General features: G+C 35.9%; 1 protein-coding gene across 3 annotated transcripts in view; it reads left to right on the top strand.

Moving 5' to 3' along the window:
- Positions 1-20,803, top strand: part of LOC120012142 (ABC transporter A family member 1-like) — a 28,840-nt gene extending 8,037 nt beyond the window's left edge. For all 3 annotated transcript variants that reach the window (XM_038863430.1, XM_038863429.1, XM_038863431.1), the window contains 28 exons: positions 22-134; positions 1,828-1,934; positions 3,534-3,596; positions 4,117-4,203; positions 6,045-6,143; positions 6,214-6,398; positions 7,057-7,111; positions 7,232-7,303; positions 7,687-8,397; positions 8,560-8,738; positions 11,007-11,217; positions 11,352-11,435; positions 12,406-12,447; positions 12,537-12,633; positions 14,212-14,339; positions 14,425-14,529; positions 14,825-14,971; positions 15,885-16,145; positions 16,246-16,381; positions 16,754-16,833; positions 16,946-17,053; positions 17,624-17,774; positions 18,301-18,437; positions 18,528-18,602; positions 18,730-19,033; positions 19,798-19,931; positions 20,362-20,420; positions 20,514-20,803. In XM_038863430.1, the coding sequence (XP_038719358.1) occupies positions 22-134; positions 1,828-1,934; positions 3,534-3,596; positions 4,117-4,203; positions 6,045-6,143; positions 6,214-6,398; positions 7,057-7,111; positions 7,232-7,303; positions 7,687-8,397; positions 8,560-8,738; positions 11,007-11,217; positions 11,352-11,435; positions 12,406-12,447; positions 12,537-12,633; positions 14,212-14,339; positions 14,425-14,529; positions 14,825-14,971; positions 15,885-16,145; positions 16,246-16,381; positions 16,754-16,833; positions 16,946-17,053; positions 17,624-17,774; positions 18,301-18,437; positions 18,528-18,602; positions 18,730-19,033; positions 19,798-19,931; positions 20,362-20,420; positions 20,514-20,595 (4,012 nt within the window). In that variant the 3' untranslated portion in view covers positions 20,596-20,803. The remainder of the gene's footprint in view (positions 1-21; positions 135-1,827; positions 1,935-3,533; positions 3,597-4,116; positions 4,204-6,044; positions 6,144-6,213; positions 6,399-7,056; positions 7,112-7,231; positions 7,304-7,686; positions 8,398-8,559; positions 8,739-11,006; positions 11,218-11,351; positions 11,436-12,405; positions 12,448-12,536; positions 12,634-14,211; positions 14,340-14,424; positions 14,530-14,824; positions 14,972-15,884; positions 16,146-16,245; positions 16,382-16,753; positions 16,834-16,945; positions 17,054-17,623; positions 17,775-18,300; positions 18,438-18,527; positions 18,603-18,729; positions 19,034-19,797; positions 19,932-20,361; positions 20,421-20,513) is intronic.
- The last annotated feature ends 446 nt before the right edge of the window (positions 20,804-21,249 follow it).

The following is a 21,249-nucleotide window of genomic DNA, read 5'->3' as shown; positions in this document are numbered from 1 at the left end:
TGGGTTTTATTTGAGTTGTAGATGTATAAAGATGAGGAACCTGCATAAAGTGTACGCTACCAGAAGAGGAAATAGTTGTGCTGTTAACTCTTTACAGCTGACCTTGTATGAAAACCAGATTCTTGCTCTTCTAGGTAATCATGCTGACTTTTTTCCACTTTAATTTTCTTCACAATTATTTTTAATCTAGTCTTTTAATTCTAAACTTGTACAAAACTAGGGGATTTATTACGGATGTTACTTTGACATTTGGGAGCTTTTATGCTGAGCTATGGAATATTCTCCTGGCCCATAGTTTGATTCATTCATACTAACGTAGCTCTTGGCTGGCAGTGGGATACATTTTTATGTATTCTATACTCGTATAGCCTTTTCCTAAGGTTTTTACAATCATACAAATCAGCTTTTGCTAGGAATAAACAGTTTTGGAATCTCATTATCCTTCACTTTTTGCCTTCTCGTAAAAATGGTGAGAAAGCTGATTCTAGCCTGCACTACCATTTATTTCTGATATTCATGGTGGGTATTTCTGGGATTTTTTTCCCTTGTGTGACACTGATGAGGTGGTGGATCTGTGATCTCAATGGAGAGTGAGGTTGCTGTAGAACAAGACATTCTAGAAAGTCTTATAGAGAAACTACGTTTGTAACTTTGTATTAACAGTTGTGGTCCAACAGGAGACCCTTGATATGTGATGAAGCGAAGCATTAGGCTTATGTTGTGAAGTTAAGATAAGAAACTGATGCTTTAGCATGCCTGTTCATCTTATGGAAAGCCACCAAGGAAAGAGCCTCTACTTGGTAATGGTTATGGGGCCCCTCTAACTTCACGAAGGGAACATGCTAGCAAAAATTCTCCGGACATTCATTGTAGTCTGGACTAAGAGTTCATTTTTCATCATCATCATCATAGCCTTCATCCCAAACAACCTCTCCACACAGTATGTCTGGGTAAAATTTGCGTATATTTTGTCTATTCTCGACCCCGCTCACTGCTGAGCCTCGTGCATGGGTGTTGTGTACCTTCTTTGCCATTCATTCATATCTAGAGCTACACTATCAACTAATCGTATAGTCTGTATGCTTTGCCATCCTGGCCCAAGAATTCTGTAAGAAGGGATAATGAAAGAAGCTTGCCTACTTTACCCTATATCCTGCCCAAATAAGATAGACTGCTAATGTTACCAATTTACCATTGCTTATGACAGTCTCAGGGTTCAGCCTTACATGGATTCTTTTTGCTACTGGCATTTGGCTCTTTCTTGTCGATCCATCTCTCTTAAGACTCATAAAGTGAGGCTTGCCTATGTGATGTTCCTTTTCCTTTCAGATGGTTGAATTGATTTTGTATTGTACAACTTCCAAGCTGTTTCTTCATGACTACATTTTCTTCACCCCCCAAAATACAGCCCAATTTTAAGCTTTTGGGAATTCTTTGACTTACTGATTGCTCAGTAAGTTAAGGGCTAGGAACTCATAATACCAACGGAATAGCTGGAATTGTTGGACTTCATTTTTGTTGTCCTAATGCTGTTGGAACCTAAATGTGCTTATCATGGAGTTATATATGGTTCTTTGTTTATTTTATTTGAAGTTACAGTCAATGCAGAGTAACTCTCTTTCTTGTGTCTTTTATTTGTCTGGTTGGGTGGGTGGTGTAAGGTGATCCTCGCCTCTAAGGTGCTTAGATGTTTATAGAAGTTAATACTATCGAACGTGTGGCTTTGACTTTTTTCAGATGAAAATGTGAAAACTTTTTTTTCCTTGGTTTTCTTTTGAAGCATAATACTTCATTTTGTTTTACTGATGTTATATTGTTATGTTTTAGGACACAATGGAGCTGGTAAAAGTACAACAATTTCAATGCTTGTGGGCCTTCTTCCTCCTACATCGGGGGATGCTCTGGTGTTTGGCAAGAACATTGTTACAGATATGGTAGATATTCAATTTTCCCTTTCTAATTGTTTCTTTGCTTCTATTTTAAGCTTGCATGATATTCCTCATGAGACATGCTACCATTATACATGTGTTGTATCTAAAACTATGAAGTTGGGTCGAGGTATGGGTCGATGTTTTCTTCTTAGTGAAAGGTTAATGCGACCCTAGCAAAGTCTATGATGATTTACTGATGGGCATAAATGCCTTCCATTGCATTTGTAGATGAAGGGCGGTGGACACTGGACAGTATAAAAACCTATGATTTTGCATAAAATGAAATGTTTGTAAAATTGAAAGATGGAATTGTAGACTTTTCTAAAAATATTTAAAATTATGATTATTAACTATGCTGAGATTTTGAAGATAATAAATACAATAAATGATTGCGAAATTGAATCCTTTATGAATGGAAAACACGTGTATAAAATATAAAATATATACATGTTTATAGTGTGATTAAATGAGAAAAAGTCAGATTTCAAAATGCATCATAATAAGGTACAGTTTTAGGTCATTTTACTTACAAAGATCAACTCTATTCTGTTTGACTGATATACATATTCGTGACACAGACATAATTATACTATAATTATATTGCAAGTGCTGAGGATGATGATGACTGAAGTTGTTCCCTAGTATGCAACTTTCACGATATGAACTGAACAAATTTTTAACAGGATAAATGAAAAAAATTTACATTTTGCCTGCCCACAGCATTGATTATGTAACTGTTACAGGAATATTGGTTGGGTAATTTGATTTCTTGTTCCTGCAGTTGGTTTGCTGTTGAAGTAGAAATTGTTTTTTGAAGCATATTTAAAATAATTTTAAAGTTCTTTTAGTGGTGTCAGTGTCACTTCGGTGCATTTGGGTCTTGTACTTGCAATATTGGAGAGTTCTGCAAATCCAGTCCAGAGTAGTAACACAAAGCATACATGACATGAATTATTTATGGTCAATAGTCATGAGCACTCAAATTCTATTTGTTTCATCTTATATCAGGTCTTCACTTCTTTATAATTACCCATATTTGGAAATGAAGAAGAACTAGAAAGTACAAAAGGAAGATATAAATATTTTTGGGCCTCAGTTATTGAAATATAATGCATAATTGTTCATCAGTTTTTTCGTACGATGCTTAAAGTGTCAAGAAAGATGCCTTTGCTGGCTTCAATGTAGGAGAAAAACTATTTTGCTCTAATGTCAAGAAGTCACACATTCATGGGAGAGTTAAGATCCTTAATGCTTATTACCCAGGGTGGGAATATACTGATGAGCTTCTGTTCCTTCCTTTTTTCCCTTTGTTTGCCTGTTTCTTCAGAACTTTAAAAGGAAAAAGAAAAAGAAAAAGAATAAGAATAGGGTTGGGGTGGGGGGGAGTTGGTTTGGTGATTGGAATCACTCTTTTCTGGGAAAGTCCTCGTTGATTTTCGATAAGCTGAGTGTCCCTTGCATTCACTGGCTTTGTGATTCCTTTCTTAGTGATATGATAGAAATCTAGTCATATATCTCATCCATTTCACTCTGTCCCTGTCTCTGTACAGTGTTATGGTTTTAATCGTGTTCTTAACTTGAAATCTTGAACATGTTTCGTAGGATGAAATACGGAAGGGACTTGGTGTTTGCCCTCAAAATGATATCCTTTTTTCGGAATTGACGGTAAGACGCGTATTTCTATTTTTCGAGTTGAAATGTATGTATAAAATTTATTATTGCTTTTCATTGTTTTGTTATTATGTTTATTAACCAGAAGCGTCTGAAAGTTACTTCTGAATCCATATTTCGTCAAATCAAAGAGAAATATTGCTTTCATGAGTTGAGGCAAACATGTGGACCAATGGTAGATTTCAATTCCTGTAAAGTGTAAACAGCCTCTCCACATATCATGTGGGGTAAGATCTATGTATATCTTGCCTGTCCTTCACTCTGCCTACTCAGACAGTCACTTATTGTTGCCATTAGACTAAAAATTGCACAATGAGTCAGGTCAAAATCATTTTTTGTTGGTTTTCTAGCTTCAGATTAAATTTTTTTTATGGATTTCCTTTTATTGCTTATATTTTGGATGATTCTTTCTTGCACTAAACATTTGGGTAATTCTTTCGTAGCTCTGGATCCTAGCTGCATGTTGATTTTATTGTTGCAGTATAATTTTTTATTTTTTTATTTTTGCTACCAGGTGAGAGAACATTTGGAGATTTTTGCTGTGTTGAAAGGTGTGGAGGATGATGTTCTCAAGAGCGTTGTGATTGATATGGTTGATGAGGTGAGTATGTCTCCTTGGGTTTTTTGGCATGTGTCTTAATATATACCGAGGTTTGATATTTGCAATTTGAACTCATGTCAAACTTTTTACCCTCTGATGTTACTTTACTAGTTTGTTAACTATCTGGTACTTTCTTAATGCATTTGTTATTTATTGTGCTAGATGATGTATTCCAAAAAAAAATTGTGTCCATTTTGTCCGTGATTTTCAAATGAAATATATCGACGGCTTGTTGTGTCAGCTTGACATTGGTAAGAGTGTTGAGCACGTGGAGCAGTCTCTTGACTTGCTCTTTAAATGAAAAAATAGAAACCTTCGACTTGCTTAAGAAAATTACTCTACCAGGAAAATAGTGAGGTGGTCTCCATTTACTATGTTCAGGTTGTGAGAGATGTAATCGGGAAAAGCTGTCTATTTCTGAATGTCTTTAAGAAGGTTTTGTTCAATGACTTTCTGATCATCTGTGTCGAGGGTCTTAACTACCATTTCAGGTCAATTTCTTAATCTGTTAGGTGGGAACAAATTTATTCATTCAAGCGCACTCTAACATTCTCCCCACCTTGTGGGCTTGACCATCCCTTGAAAATGCAAGGCCCAACAAGTGACTATTTGAATTTAAGCCCCCATGTGGGGACTGGAAGTCCCACATGGTGTGAAACCCCCACACATGAGACAAACATCCCTTGATAATAGTAGCCCGAGGCGTGGGAAATTCACGGCCAAGGGCATTAGTTTGGTGAAACCTAGATATTATCTCTTTCTCCTTAACTCATAAGATTTGGTTACAAGACTCCTTTTAGTGTGTGAGTTTACTTTGTTGATTTTGAAATTGCTATATATGACCAACCTAAGCTTACCGAACTGAAGTGTACCACACTGCATTTTTTTTGATACTCATCTATGTCAGGCCTGTGGTTGCGAAATTCTCAAGCAGTAGATGAGAAATTCCACAACTATCTTCTCTTCTACGAAATACACAATATTAGAAGCCTTTTAAGCTTTGTTGCCAGGTTTCTTCCATATTTTTACTAATCGGTCGATAGATTGATTGTTGGAGGTTTTGAACTCATGTGGTCTGTGTGCATATGTGAATATGAAATCTAAAAGTAGTCTTTTATTGTGGGCATAAATAATTTTATATTTGATACAAAAGGCCATGCTTTGTTTCATCATTAAAAACTTTAGACAGGAAAAAGTTTAGGATGATTATCCTCCAGCGAACTGCAAACATACATAATCCTTTTCACAACATTGGAATTTCTAGATCAAGCTCTCTTCCTAAGTTAGGATGTTGATTGAACGCAATGAATACTTGAAAATTTGTTTTACTAGACTTTTATGGGCTTAAATGAGTTGTAGAAAGAATGGCCATAAACATAGTTTTTGGTTCTGAAAGTTGAGATTTGAGGGGTTATTTTTTTTTCTCTCCTTTTGATAAGTCATTTAATTTGTATTATTATTAGCTTGGGAGGGGACTCAAATCTGAAATATTGCCCGGATTCAAGTCCTATGTAGTAGGCTACCACTAGGCCAAGAACTCCTTGGTAAATATAAAAGCGTCTCGCCTTATCCTTTCTGTCTCTATATAGCCAAACATAGAAACATGATTTCACTCATGTTATTATTGTTTTGATAGTATAAAAACATTTAATTGTTTTTAGCTTTTTTGTTGGGGAGACTATCTTTCAGGAAGTTGAAGATTCTGCAATGTTCAACTTTCAAACAACTGTTTTACATTTAATCTGGAAAAGTTTCTTCTTTGGTTTATCTTTTCTCTTTGCACATTATCAAGTTTGGGGAATAGATACTTGGATTATTTAATTGTTATCTTTCCTTGTCAGGTTGGTTTGGCTGATAAAGTGAACACTGTTGTGAAGGCTCTTTCTGGCGGCATGAAAAGGAAATTGTCTCTTGGGATTGCACTTATCGGAAATAGTAAAGTAATGCCGAAATTGGGTTCACACGGTAGCTGTTTTTTTGTTGGAATTGTTTCTGATTTATCAATTACAGGTTGTAATTCTTGATGAACCTACAAGTGGAATGGATCCATACTCGATGCGCTTGACATGGCAGCTAATAAAAAAGATTAAAAAGGGAAGGATCATATTACTAACAACACACTCGATGGATGAAGCAGATGAACTTGGAGATCGGATAGCTATCATGGCTAATGGCTCTTTGAAATGCTGTGGAAGGTTGATTCTCTTAAGGAAAATTGTTTTATTTTCTCTAGTATCTTTTTGTTTTGACAGAAAAGAGTTACTGAGAAGAATTAGTACATGGTAGGAAGAATTTATTTTCTCGAAACTATCTTAGAACTAACTGTAAACTGCTCTGCTCATACTTTGAGAAATCAGCTACCAACCTGCAATGTCAGACATATTTTGCTTCAATTTAATATTTTCCTTGGAAGCATTTTTTAATTATGTTGATGCCTAAGCATGGTGTTCTCACTTCCCATGCAGTATGGTATAGTTAATCTTCTTCTTCTTTTTTTTTTTTTCCTGAGGCCATGCTGCTCAGAACATTTCGCTGCTTAAGCTTGCTGTTTGTACGCTTCTTAATGTGCTTGTAGTAATTTGTTAAAAAGATGTCATTGCAAAAAATGAGTTTCCTATTCATTGTTCAATTTCTTGCTTGTACCAACTAGTAAACAAGGAAAAGTATTTTTGGTTCGCTGTTGGTATTTGGTAATTGTTTGGAATATTTTCTTTTGTATCGTAAATTTTTATTGCATTGTATGTCCAAAATCAGCTGGGCTTGTTATTGTCCTTTTCTTTTGAAAATTACCTAATACTACACGTGGTTTAGTTTCTGTTAATGCGCTCTTTTTCTATCTTCTTGTTTTAACAGTTCACTTTTCTTGAAGCATCAGTATGGGGTTGGTTATACTCTTACTTTAGTCAAGGTTTGCTCCTACTTTTGCTCATTTAGGTGTTCTGTTTGAGTTGTTCTTAATAATATTTTCTGATTAAATAAACTTGTACAACATGTATTGAAATGGCCCTATTCTTTTTCCCCCCTTCAGTCTTCACCTAATGCCTCTACTGCTGCCGACATCGTTTACCGTCACGTTCCATCAGCAACGTGTGTAAGTGAGGTAAGCTATTTTCTGTTAAATTGGCTCCGTTCAATTATTTACAAATTACAACTCACCTATTAACATTTTGGAGCCTCTTGATGTATGTTTGTTGTGACTTGGGTAGCGAGGTAGTTTCTACCATTTTGCAAAAATGAGCATCATTATTTTTTTAATTCATCTCTTTTTGCTGTTAAAGTTGGTAATAGATAATTGATGGCTTTGCGTACGTACTAGTATATTCATCTGCATTTCTCTCTCCATCTGTATGCTGGAAGGTTGTATGTTTGTCCAGTCTTGTGAGCTTTGTTAATTAGAAGTATCATGTATTCCTTACGTTGTAAATGTTGTTGATGTTGTATTCCTTTCCTGTCTGTTGTGATGGAATTTTATCTTGCTTCAAGGTTGGAACTGAGATTTCGTTCAAGCTTCCTCTAGGATCGTCAGCATCTTTTGAAAACATGTTTAGAGAAATTGAAAGTTGCATGAGAACACCTATTCGTGACGCAGAAAGAATGGGTAGTGATGATACAAGTCATCGTGGCATTGAAAGTTACGGTATATCTGTCACAACGCTGGAGGAAGTATTTCTGAGAGTTGCAGGATGTGACTACTACGAAACTGAATGTGCCAGTCAGAGAAATGATTTTATTTCTTCTGATTCAGTGGTTTCTTCAGGTTCATATGATCAAGCACCCAAAAAAAGTTTTTATTCAAAGATGTTGGGAGATTATTTAAAGCTCATCGCCGGTGTTGTATTTTCCACAGTATGGAGAGCCTGCGGCTTGATTTTGGCTGCAGTTTTAAGTTTTATTAAGTTTCTAACTATGCAGTGCTGTAGCTGTTGTATCATTTCAAGGTCAACGTTTTGGCAACACTGCAAAGCATTATTTATTAAGAGGGCAGTATCTGCTCAGAGAGACCGCAAAACAATCGTTTTCCAGCTTCTGATACCTGTTGTCTTCTTGTTTATTGGACTTCTTCTTCTCAAGCTTAAGCCACATCCCGATCAGCCGTCTATCACCTTCACAACTTCAAATTTCAATCCTCTATTAAGCGGCGGCGGCGGCGGCGGTCCCATTCCTTTCAATCTTTCCTGTCCCATTGCCAAAGAGGTTAGCTAACAGTTTTTATGATTTAGCTGTCCGTTCTGGTTTTGTTTTGATATACGCTATGTAGCATTAGAAACTTTACGCAATATTCTTATTTATGAAACTTTCTTGTTTTGACTTGCTACGGAATGGTTCTTCCCCTTTTAAAAGCTGTGTATCCTGCAGGTTGCAGACTATATAGAAGGAGGTTGGATTCAAAACTTTAAACAGGGTGGATATAGATTCCCTAATTCAAAAGGCGCATTAGCTGATGCAATCGAAGCAGCAGGGCCAACCTTGGGGCCAGATTTACTTTCAATGAGTGAATTCTTAATGTCTAGCTTTAATGAATCCTACCAGTCGAGGTGTGTACATTGGAATTCATTTAGTGCAATGTTTTCTTGGAATTTCTAGCATATTAGATTTGGCACTTGGTTGTCTAATAAGTTCACAAATCATTTGTATTTGAACTGCATTTGCTCTTGTTTTCTTTCTAAAATTTGAAGAAATTACATAACGTAGAATTTCTATTGGAGACTTAACCTCACGTTCAGGTTCAGCATCACCAAATTGATGTCGTTGGGAACTTATCATTGGTTGATAAGTAAATTACTTCTCAGTGACTGATTTAAAAGTAAGTTATTAGGGTGAAAGGATCTTTTTGTGGAAAATGTTTGAAAGTAAGTTATTGGGGTGGAAGAGAAACAATCAAGAGAAGGGGCCGAACTTAAGATTGAAATGCATTTAAAGGAGGATCTCATGGGGACATCTTATTGGAGAGAGAGTCTCGTTTAATAGGTTAGGATTTCCTATTACCCTCATTTGGCACTGAGAGAAATGGGACTTTTGGATCCCAAATCATTTAGATATTCCAATCAAGTATTCTTTCATAAATGAATTTGGAGATTCACTGGAGATGATAAGTTGGGGAGGAAAATCATGCTTTTGAGTTGAGCATAATGGATAGATGTTGAAGGATTATGGGTAACCTTATTGGTTGGGATTTGGAAGAGATTTCTGCAAGAATGGCAATATTGGTCTCATTGGTTTATTTGATGTTGGGAGTGTGTCTACTGTTAGTTCTTGGAATGGTATTTGGTGTCCATCAGAACCTTTAAAGTAGTGCTTTTTTTGATACTCTTTGAATTTTCTCGGGATTTGGGAATGACAATGTTTGGTCAATTGGAAGATAGCTTTTGACAATAAATGCTATGGATTAGGACCTAGAAAGCATGGATACGGCTGTGAGGTTGCAGTATATGTATCCGATACTTATTGGATACGGATACGTCAAAATACGTTTAACATACGTCTACAAGATGTATTTTTTTATTCACAATTTTTTTTTTTTTTTTTATAAATTGTGACATCGACTTCTTGCTGAGACTTCGACATCGGCTTCCTCTGGTAAGGCCTCGATTTGAGTCTCTTGCTTTGTTCGACTTCGACCATAGAGATCAACAACCACAGAGATCAACAACCATAGAGATGACGACCACAAAGACGACCAAGGATTGTTGTTCTACAGAGATTGACGACCACAGAACAATGATGATTTGATATACAAAGATTGATCAACCCATTAAAGGTAAGGTTTTGCCTATTTTCGAAAAAAAGGGAAGAACTTTAAGCAGAGATCAGAAATAGAGTGAGAAAAGAAGAAGCTGGAGGAAGAAGAACAAGTGAAGGGACAAAGCTTTGATTCTATTTACTTGATCAGAACATACCGTTTTGATAGAAAGAGGAGAATGAAGTCTCTCCACTCTGGAGATCTACGCTCTAGCGCCTTCTCTCTTTTCACTCATTGTTTTTGATTTTTTTCCTCACATAGGACTCCTCTTCTACAGTGTGGGGCTGGGCTTTTCTTGGAATGGGTTGAACAAGTCTGACTTGGGCTGAACCTAATTATTTTAACAGTATTGTTATATATATATATATATTTATTTATTTATTCAACGTGTCCCTAACGTATCCGTATCCTACTTTTTTGAAAAATCACGTATCCGCGTATCCGTGTCGTGTCGTATCCGTGTCCCGTGTCAGTATCCGTGCTACATAGATTAGGACGCAACTATATGCATTAAGTTTCTAATAGAGTTTAAGAAATTATCTCCAAATCTTAATTTTGAGGACTGATTCTACTGGAGCAATTTGACGGTACAAAAACTTTAGAGTTATTAATCACCATAGGGTGCCCTTAAGCTTTTTAAGTAAAGATGGTCGGGGTGGGTTTGATGGGAAGGAGGAAGAAGGAAAAGCTTTCCTCGAAAATTCATATTTAAACTGAGATTCACTACTAAGGTAGCTTTTTCCTTTTTACCCTTGACAATATTGAAGACGGAAGGGTACTGTTAGTGAGTCGGTTTGGGCCCATGTTAGCTTATTATGTTGTATTAAGTTGACATAGAGTGAAAAGATATAAATAAGAGTTTCGGTAAGAGTTCTCCTCTCTGAAATCTCTGCTCTCCTCGCAACGCTCTCTTCTTCTCAAACAACAGGACCCAGCTGTTGGTTTGATCGCTTTAGTTCTGTGGTTCTCAACTACAGTTTTAAATGCTCAACTATGGTGTTTCCCCTTCTGGCTTTTTAGTACATCTATTTTTAATTTAATCGAATTTTATGTTCATTTGTAGGTATGGGGCAATTGTTATGGATGATCAGAATGTTGATGGAAGTTTAGGATACACCGTACTGCATAACAGCTCTTGCCAGCACTCTGCTCCAACCTATATCAATGTAATGAATGCTGCAATTCTTAGATTGGCAGCTCATAATAGAAATATGACAATTCGAACACGCAACCATCCTCTGCCAATGACAGAAAGCCAGCGCTTGCAACGTCATGTATGTTTCCCTGTACACTTTAAGTACCACTTTTGTTAGGTGCAGATGATTTCAGATGGATTGCCTTTATGGCTTTTATTTCTTGGTCGTTTTCATATTGATTCATTCCTCAAATGGTTTTTTGAAATTTGTAGGATGTTGATGCATTTTCTGCTGCAGTTGTTGTTAATATTGCCTTCTCCTTCATTCCTGCTTCATTTGCTGTTGCCCTTGTAAAGGTATCTTTCTCAGAGAATGGTTGAATATATTTATTTAAGCAGCTGTCGTGGAAGATTGATTGTATTGATCTGCTCAATGCGTGAAAATTAATTTCTTTTTTGAATGGAAAAGAATTTTATTAAGCCACCTAGGAGGTGCAAACAAGAGCATTAGGGGGCAAGAGTAATTACCCTCAAAAAAATTGTTATTAGAATCTGAAACTCAGATCATTAAGACAGCTTACAAGAAAAGTTTCTTTAGTAGTTTCAGAAATGTTGAAAACTCTGTTATTCCTATTTTTCCATGACAATCACAATGTGATCATTGGGACTGATTAGATAGGCATTCTTATATATCTGGCTGTTTGTAGCATGCTCCAGGCTTTTAGCTCATCTGCAATTGCACCATTGATGACCCAGTTAATTCCAAACAGTGTACTTTAACCTTGTTTTGCTTGTGTCTGCTATGGTTGAGTTTCATTGCTTTAATTTAAACTAACCTTGCTGTCCTGACATCTCATAAAGCATTGAGCATTCATCAGATGTTCCCAATGTGTATCTAGATGTGTTTATATTTTAAACTGCCCACTAGTTCACTTGTTGAAATGTAAAAACTGCCCATTCCTGTATGTATTGTTGGTCTTTCTCATGCCATGTTATTTTCTTTCAAAAAGGAATCATGTCAGTTGTGCACCAAATATAGATGCTATTGTCTTTGTATTACTAGTGGCTTTTATATACGTTGCCTGGGGTTTTTAAATGCCTGCTGCTATCCTTCTCTCTGTAAGGAATCATGTCAGATGTGCTTCGTTCTTATTTGTCTTAGCCGGGCATCTAGCATTACCAGGCACAGATACTAGGGTCTGTTTTTGTTTTTTTGATCTCTTCTTTTTTTTTTTTTTTTTTCCCCTTCCCTTTTTGATGAATAATATTGGAAATTTTCTCATTTTTTTATTAGCTGATGGTTTTCCCTCTATCTTTCATGATTCAGGAACGTGAAGTAAAGGCTAAGCACCAACAACTAATTAGTGGAGTACGTTTGTTCCAAAGAACAAAATGTGTTTATTTTGTTGAAGTGAAATTTCTGTGTTTTTAATATCATAATACTTTGTGCCTGTTCAGGTTTCTGTATTCTCATATTGGGCATCAACATACGCATGGGATTTCATCAGCTTCCTTTTCCCTACATCTTTTGCTGTACTTCTTTTCAAAATTTTTGGTATGTTCTTCAGCTTCAATTCTTACGTTTATGTAGTTAGTTGAGTTTAAACTTTGGATTTCACTTTTACATTAAAATTTTGTCCCAAATAGGTGAAGCTAATTTATATTGCTCAACAACATACCTGAATTGTGTGAGCAAGTACATGTGTGAAAAAGTGCTTCTTCATATTATGTTATAATTATATATGCTTTTGTTAAGATTAATTACTTTGTCATTCAACCCAATAAGTTAACTTGTTGGGTTAAAGTGTTTCATATCATATATATATTCTAACACCCCTACCCATGGTGGGCTGGACAATCCGACAACCCAACACATGCACAACAAACGAGGTCCAACACTGGGGCTACTCTCGCAAAGGCCCACACTTGGGGCAACAACAATTGGGGGATTAAATTGCAGAAGCTAGGGTTGAACCCAAGACTTTCTGCTCCAATACCATGTTAAGATTAGTTACTTTGTTATTCAACCCAATAAGTTCACTTGTTAGGTTGGGACGTTTCACACTTTTACATCAGTTATATATATATATATATACTCACAGCTTTGATGGACATTGAAAACACAATATTGTACATAAGTACATTGCTAGTATATATATATATTCTCACAGCTTTGATGGACATTGAAAACACAATATTGTACATAAGTACATTGCTAGTTTGCTCGTGGATGCAGGAGCATATAAGTCCTGGGAAGTGGGAAGAGTTATTTTTGAAGAGTTGGCAATATATTAATCATCTTACTGCTGGGAAGCTGATAAAGAATAATTTGGTTCACAAGAACAAAATCAGAATGAGACTGACAATATAGATGCCACCTTACTGTTATTATGGGGTTTCTGGTTAAGCGAAAGCACCTGGGCTCATGTGAAATTTTGGATTGATGTGGATGTAGTTCTGATAATATTCACTACTACCAAAATGGAACATAACTACTTATAAACTCTTTATGCAGCATTGGGAGATTCTGATGTTTTTCCATGCATTAAGACGAGGCTGCACTTAGGTAGAGCTGGGTTTGAGAGTTAGCAACATGTTCGAGACTATTGCAATAGTAAATTCTTTAAAGCTCAAAATCAAAGCTAATTAAGCAAGTTCAGGGAAAAAAAATTGAAGGGAAGAAAAATTACAGCCCAAACATTAGATATATAAGTTACAACTAGTACAAAACTCCTTGTACCCTACTTAAGGATTTGATCAGTAGCGGCTAAGGATTTCTCTCTCTCTCTCCAGCCCGGTTTCCCTGTTTTCTGACTTGGCTCATGTAATTTCTGGAGTTTCCTGGAGAGGTGCATATTATTTAGAGATTGAAAGACTCATCTTCTTGTAATTGAAAGTAGATTTTGAGAGGCGTCTTTGGTAAACCGCTTGTTCAGAATGAGATTTGTTTTGAGTCTAGCCCTTTGTTGGTTAAAGATAAATTGTGTATATCATTATGTTTTCTACTTTGATTTTCATTTATTTTGATTTTCATTTATTCCCTATATAATGACCTTTTTATCAGCTAATGTTTGTCTTTTGGACATTTTTCTTTTCAATTTTACATTTTCACAACATTGATTTGTGCTTCCAGGTTTGGATCAGTTTGTTGGAAGTGATTGTTTCTGGCCAACGATTCTATTGTTTTTGGAGTATGGACTGGCAATTGCATCATCAACATATTGCCTTACATTCTTCTTTTCTGACCACACAGTAGCTCAGGCAGAGCAATGCTCCTTTTCTTTCTTGTTCTTCAACTTCTTTACTTAAGCTTACGTTGATCATGGATATTTTCACTATAATGCAGAATGTGGTTCTTTTGGTCCACTTTTTCGCTGGACTTGTTCTTATGATTATATCATTCATCATGGGCCTTATAGAGACAACAGCAAGGGCAAATGATGTCCTCAAGGTTGAATTTCCCTTGCACCCAAAAGAATTTTTTATTATAATTTGTACTTGGAAGATGACATTAGTTATGATGGTGTTTATTCCAGAATCAATTGAAAACTGGTCTTATATTAATTGGATGAAAAACTTATGTCTGGATAGATTGACATGCTTTCAAGAATATTTGATTTCCTCGGAAACAATAATTCACTTCCTGTTTTCTAGGTTTTCTTATATTTCCCTTTACCATATGTTGCAAATTATAATCTGTGATGAGGAGCTTGTTGTTCCTCACAAATGTGCATATTCGTCTCCAGAATTTCTTCAGATTATCACCGGGGTTTTGCTTTGCTGATGGACTTGCTTCACTGGCTCTTTTACGGCAAGGAATGAAAGATAAATCCAGTAATGAGGTTTTTGACTGGAATGCTACAGGGGCTTCAATTTGTTACCTTGCCCTTGAGGTTAATATTTCATTTACTAATTTTAGCTTTTTAACCACCATATGCGTTATTTGATTTCATTGACAAGTGCAAGTGCGAGTCATGGCCAACACGTACGACTAGAAGAATCATGCTACTTAAGTGATCCGGGTAGCTTTGACTATAGTTTGGTCCCATTTTAAGTGAGGTTAACATCTTCTTATTTATCATCTCTCTACAACTAATAATAACAAAGGATTTTACCTTTTATACTACTACATGAAGTAAGTGAAGAACCCTTGATTGATTTAGATGGTAGATAACAACCATTCTTTTTATTTCTAAGATAATTTGTAAGTGAACAAGAAGACGAAGCAAGAAAAAGAAAACGAAGGTCTTGTTGTCCACTTTAAAAGGGCACACTTCATGCACGATACTGGATGCAAGTGTTGCCAATACAAGGTTTAGGTGGGGCCTCTTGGGATTGCCATCTTTTGGCTCCTTATTAATATCAATTCTGACCTTCTTTCACATTTTCCACTAAGAACTGATCCTCAAAAGATACCATCCTTAAATTTCTTAATGGCTAACTTTTGTCTTCACGGAGCTGCAGTTTATATTCAAATATTTTTCAAAGAAAGACCTTTCATTGAGTTATCCTTTCATTCATAATTTATAATGATATAAACGAAGATTCTGATGACAAAATCTGCGAAAGTTTTTTCCGTATTAGAGCTCATTGTTTAACATTAAGAGCTCATGTAATGCAATGTCTAGGAAGGATATGATTCATTCCTTTTCTCTACTTTTCCATTCATATTAGCAGTTACTCTTGAACTCTGGCTTAGAATTTTGTATGTTGATCTTATTTTTTCATCTGTTTTCTGAGCTAGTACTAAATAATATTTGTTTGAACGGTCTACCTGATTTGATTTAATATTCTTACCCTTGACAGAGCATCGGTTTCTTCCTCTTAACACTTGTGCTTGAGCTCTTGCCTTCTCACAAATTAGCTCTGTTCTCACTTAAGGAGTGGTGTAGTAATATTTTGAACCTGCTTCGTGACACTTCTAGTGACGCAGAACCCCTTTTAAGATCTTCGTCCGAAAATTCTTCTCTTGATCTTGATGAAGACATAGATGTTCGGAATGAAAGAAACAGAGTTCTTTCGGGTTCCATTGATAATGCTGTCATCTATTTGCGCAATCTTCGTAAGGTATTTCTTTATTCAGCTCAAACTAATATCTCTAGCATTTATACTCTTGTACTTTCGCAAGTTAAAATTGTTTTGTGGCTGTTTATATCTTCAATTACAGGTTTATCCTGAAGGAAATAACACTGGGGCAAAAGTTGCTGTGGATTCGTTGACCTTCTCAGTTCAAGCAGGAGAATGTTTTGGCTTTTTAGGAACAAATGGTGCTGGAAAGACAACCACTCTATCTATGTTGTCGGGTATGAACCTCTTCTTCCACCAAGATACGTTTATAATGTTCTCCTGCAATGGATGGTAAAGAGCTCGCTGTGAATGCTTTTGCTTAAGACATTAAAGAAAATAACTTCTTAACAAAATGTAGCCATTTTGTAACGATTATTGACTTTATTGTACATTGGATATATAGAATTTTTGTTCTATAATGATTGAAATTAAGCTAGTGTTATTCATGACAGTGTGATGATGCTGTAGAGATTAGACAGTTCAATTGGTGCCAGAATTTCAGATATTCTGTAGTCATATTCTATTTTTCAAGTTTGAATATATGCAAGCCTATCATACTTCAATTGTGCTGGCATTTTTTTAATAATAAAATATTTACGAGTTTGCAGGTGAAGAATCACCAAGTGATGGAAGTGCATTCATTTTTGGCAAGGATATTAGGTCAAGTCCCAGGGCGGTTCGAAAGCATGTATGACATGATTACTATCTTTATATTCTATCTTTTTTCTGATTGAATCAAGGTTGACTGTCAAAGTATATACTCCCAGGACCTTTCAAATTTGATATTGTATCATATGCAGATTGGTTATTGCCCCCAATTCGATGCTCTGTTGGAGTTTTTAACTGTCCAGGAGCATCTTGAGCTTTACGCTAGAGTCAAAGGAGTTCCAGGTTACAGGCTAGAGAGTGTATGTATATCACTTAAACTTATGCATCTACTGTAAATCGTTTTCTTTACAGTTGGCAGAATCGGAATTATTTTTTAGTCTAATAGACACATTTTAAAGCTGGTTTTGAGTTATTTTGTTTAAAAGGCACGACTCTTAACCTCCTATCTTTAATAGTTGAATGCATCGCATAAATGATTTAACTAAGGGTTGCAGCTTGCTTGGATTGTCATGTTTGAGATTATATCTGCTATCTGAGTTAGTTTTCTGAAAAACCTTTAGATTTGATGCAATCTGATTTTTATTTTTTATTTTTGGAAAAAGAAAGGTAAACAACTCTCGTGCACAAGGATCCCATAGTTGGTGGGGTCAGGGACATGTAGGATATATGCAGACATTGCCCTCACATAATATGTGGAGAGGCTATTTCCAAAAGTTGAAATTGTGACCATTTGGTTACACCCCCTGGAATTCTACCATTGGCCACATGCTAAACCTTAAAATTTTCGATAAATTGGATTTTTAACCTTTTACTACATTACGTTTGTGTAAACTCCAAGCGCTTAGTGGATTTACTACTTTAATGGGCAGGTTGTTAAGGAGAAGTTAGAGGAGTTTGACTTGTCGAAGCATGCTAAAAAGCCATCATATACACTAAGTGGGGGAAACAAGCGGAAGTTGTCTGTTGCAATTGCAATGATTGGTGATCCTCCTATAGTCATTCTTGATGAGCCATCAACTGGTATCTATACAGCATCTCTCTTATGGTTTAGCATCCCCATCATCCTAACTTACATTGCCATCCTAATTTTGCTACCACCATCACGTCATTGACTCATTGCTCTCTCCCACTTTCCTTATGCTGTCATAACTTCATCAATGAATATGATGTATATTGGTTTGAATTAACACGTTGGCCACAAAGCAAGGTTTCCTACACAACCTTTCTATGATTATCAAAATGCATTTACATGAATGGAAGTTGCATTATTAGATTTTTTTCAGCTCTACTTTAATTTTGGGACATCAATTATTACCACTGTACAATTTGAGAATGAGTTTTCTAATGCTTATCAGAAAACTGGTAGGAGTTATTTTTTTTTTTTACCATTTTCCACATTTCAATATTTTGTAATGGTTCCGCAAATTCTACCCAGTCCAAATAGCCTTATAGAATAATTGTGGCCTAGGTGTAGATTTGTTTTTTGTTTTTTGTTTTCAACCATGCCTAAGTAATTAGTGAAGTTACTAATTATTTTAATTTCTAGGTATGGATCCTATTGGAAAACGATTCATGTGGGAAGTGATTTCCCGTTTGTCAACTAGACAAGGAAAGACAGCAGTTATTCTAACAACACACAGCATGAACGAAGCTCAGGCATTGTGCACACGAATTGGAATAATGGTAGTCATCACTTTGACCCCACAAGTTTTAGACATTTATTAGTGACAACTGACGGGGCTTTCTCTTCCCCTGGCCTTGCTCAATTTGTAGGTTGGAGGCCATTTAAGATGCATCGGAAGTCCTCAGCATTTAAAAACACGGTTTGGAAATCATCTTGAGTTAGAGGTATTGTATTACTTGCATTTAATTATAAATTTAAGTTCATTTGTGGAATAGCCATTGCTTGTTGAGAGAGATAGTATAGGTCTATTTGAGTGCATATTCAAATTAAGTATGTTTTGCCTTTACTCAGGTAAAACCTACTGAAGTTGGCTCTGTAGATCTCGAAAACCTATGCCGAATCATTCAAGAAAGGCTTTTTCACTTTCCCTCTCATCCAAGAAGCTTGCTCGATGATCTTGAAGTTTGCATTGGGGGAATTGATTCCATTACTTCTGAGGGTGCATCAGCAGCAGAGATCAGTTTGTCTCGAGAAATGATCATGATTATTGGTCGCTGGCTTGGCAATGAAGAAAGAGTAAAAAGACTTCTATCTCCAAGTCACATATCCGATGGATTTCTGTTTGAACAGTTAACAGAACAGTTGTTTCGAGATGGTAATGATAATTTTGATCTTTGTTTTAAACGTTTGGTAATATGACTTTTAGAACTTTCATGGTATTGCTAATACGATTGTTACTGTGTATGCACTGATTTAAATTAGGATGTATGTGCATGTGTGGAGTGATCACGCTCCTCATGCTTTCCTTATGAAACTTGTTTGTGCATTTCTTTTGACATTACTTTTAACTTATTTAATCACCTCTTGATTGTGTCCCAGACACTCATATTTGCTACATTTTTAGTAAGCTGGAATTTTTCTTTGTAGTTAGCATGACAATGCATCATAATACTCTCATAGTTGGAGCTTGTTCATAACAGAAAGTCGTTGAATGGATCAGTGAGTTTTTTGTGCCAACCTAGCATTCCTGGTCTCATTGAGAAAGCTGCATCCTCCATTGTGGTTTCCTTGTCTCTGTTATATATAAAGATTAAAGACTGATGCATACATTCTGTGGATATGTTAGCGAGTTGCAAACTTGTAAGTGTTTTCTAGTGTGTGTGTGTTTTTTTTTTTTTTTGTGATCAATGACATGCTCGACACATACCATTTTCATAGGATATAGTTATTTCGTACATGTGCTTTGTTGATCCCTTACTGGAACTTTGATATTCGTTTATGTAATCATTGTTTCTAATTCTCATACCTCAGTTATGCTTGTGGAATGCTGTCTTTTTTCTCATTTGTTGTTTCTGCTGATAGCTTAGCCTTTATTGAAGTGTCATCTTTCTCTTTGGCTTATTGTTTGAGTTTGCGTAGGTGGGATACCTTTGCCAATATTTGCAGAATGGTGGTTATCCAAAGAGAAATTTTTTGTTATTGATTCCTTTATTGTATCTTCATTTCCCGGCACAACATTCCAAGGGTGCAATGGGTTGAGTGTCAAATACCAGGTAAGACTTATAATCCTCTAATCTATGTTCTGCATTATGGAAAGGGTATTTTTGGTTAACTATGCTCTGGCAACACTGAAGCATAGGAGGTGCAGATCTCTTGAGAAACAAAAGAGTATTCATCTTATTTTATGATATGATATTACAATAAGAATTCAAACATTCAATCATTATGTTTCAAATGAAGAAACTTTTCAAATGATATTTATCATTATATCTCGATTTTTGTTGTACTCCCCATTTATGTATGCCTTTACTTGTTAATCTCTTCCAAATGGATATGTGAGGGGGAGTGGGACATCTGTTTTATCTTTACCCGGAAGGACAGGGAGACCGGGAGTTGTCTTTATTGTTTGTTGGTGTGAGCTCATTCATTCATTCAGTACCATGTTCCAAAGTTCACATAGGGAATGACTATGTTTTGTTGCAGTTGCCCTACAGAGAAGGCTTCTCACTTGCAGATGTCTTTGGACACCTTGAGCGAAACAGGTCAAGTTCATCAACATCTTCCTAACCTTCTTAGTTTTTGTTTCTCTTCTTTTCCTCATTTGTTGTCGAGCTAACCGGTATTGTTTCCATCAGGAGTCAACTGGGAATAGCAGAATACAGTATCAGCCAGTCAACCCTGGAAACCATATTTAACCATTTTGCGGCCAATCCTTGAGGCATCACCATTTTGTTCTTGTACGCTATCTGAAACTCTCTTTTATATCTTCTGAAAAGACAGATTCTATTCCTTTTGAAAGTTCCTAAGGCCATGTGTATTATATACATTGAGTAAATATACAGACAAGTCAAAATTGTAGATTAATCAACGCTTTTGCTACCTTTTCACGTTAAGTGTTTCTTATTAAAGTACTCTGTTCTGATGACTGTTTGTACCCTTGCCTTAAGCATCTAAGTAAACACACAGATTGCGAAAAACAATTTTTAGAGAAAACTTTTGATGCATGCAAGTACGAACATAGATGAACTAATAACATATATATATACAGAAAATCAAGGAAAAAATCCGTGGGTTTTTGAGCCCGTTACAACCTATTTATGTTTATAATCAATCTCCATGCAAGGAAATTAGCATCAAATGGAGGTAGATACTGATCTTATACAAAGGAAAGAAGAAAGTCCTATCTTGGAATCTTCAGTTTTCGTTATGAAAGTAAAAATTATTCCTCTTTTAGCTTGAGAGGGTGCGGTTTAGGTTTAAGGTTTACAGAGTAGAGACTATACTATTACTAAAGCTAGGATCTCCTTCTTGTTGACAACGATGAATCAATATCAGGTGACAATGAATTATCAAAAAGAGGTAAGAGGAAAA

The sequence above is a fragment of the Tripterygium wilfordii genome, chromosome 13 (genome assembly GCF_013401445.1).
Source record: "Tripterygium wilfordii isolate XIE 37 chromosome 13, ASM1340144v1, whole genome shotgun sequence".
In the NCBI taxonomy this organism is placed as follows: Eukaryota; Viridiplantae; Streptophyta; class Magnoliopsida; order Celastrales; family Celastraceae; genus Tripterygium; species Tripterygium wilfordii.
Note: the sequence above shows the minus strand (reverse complement) of the source record. Positions and strands in the feature narration are given on the sequence as shown.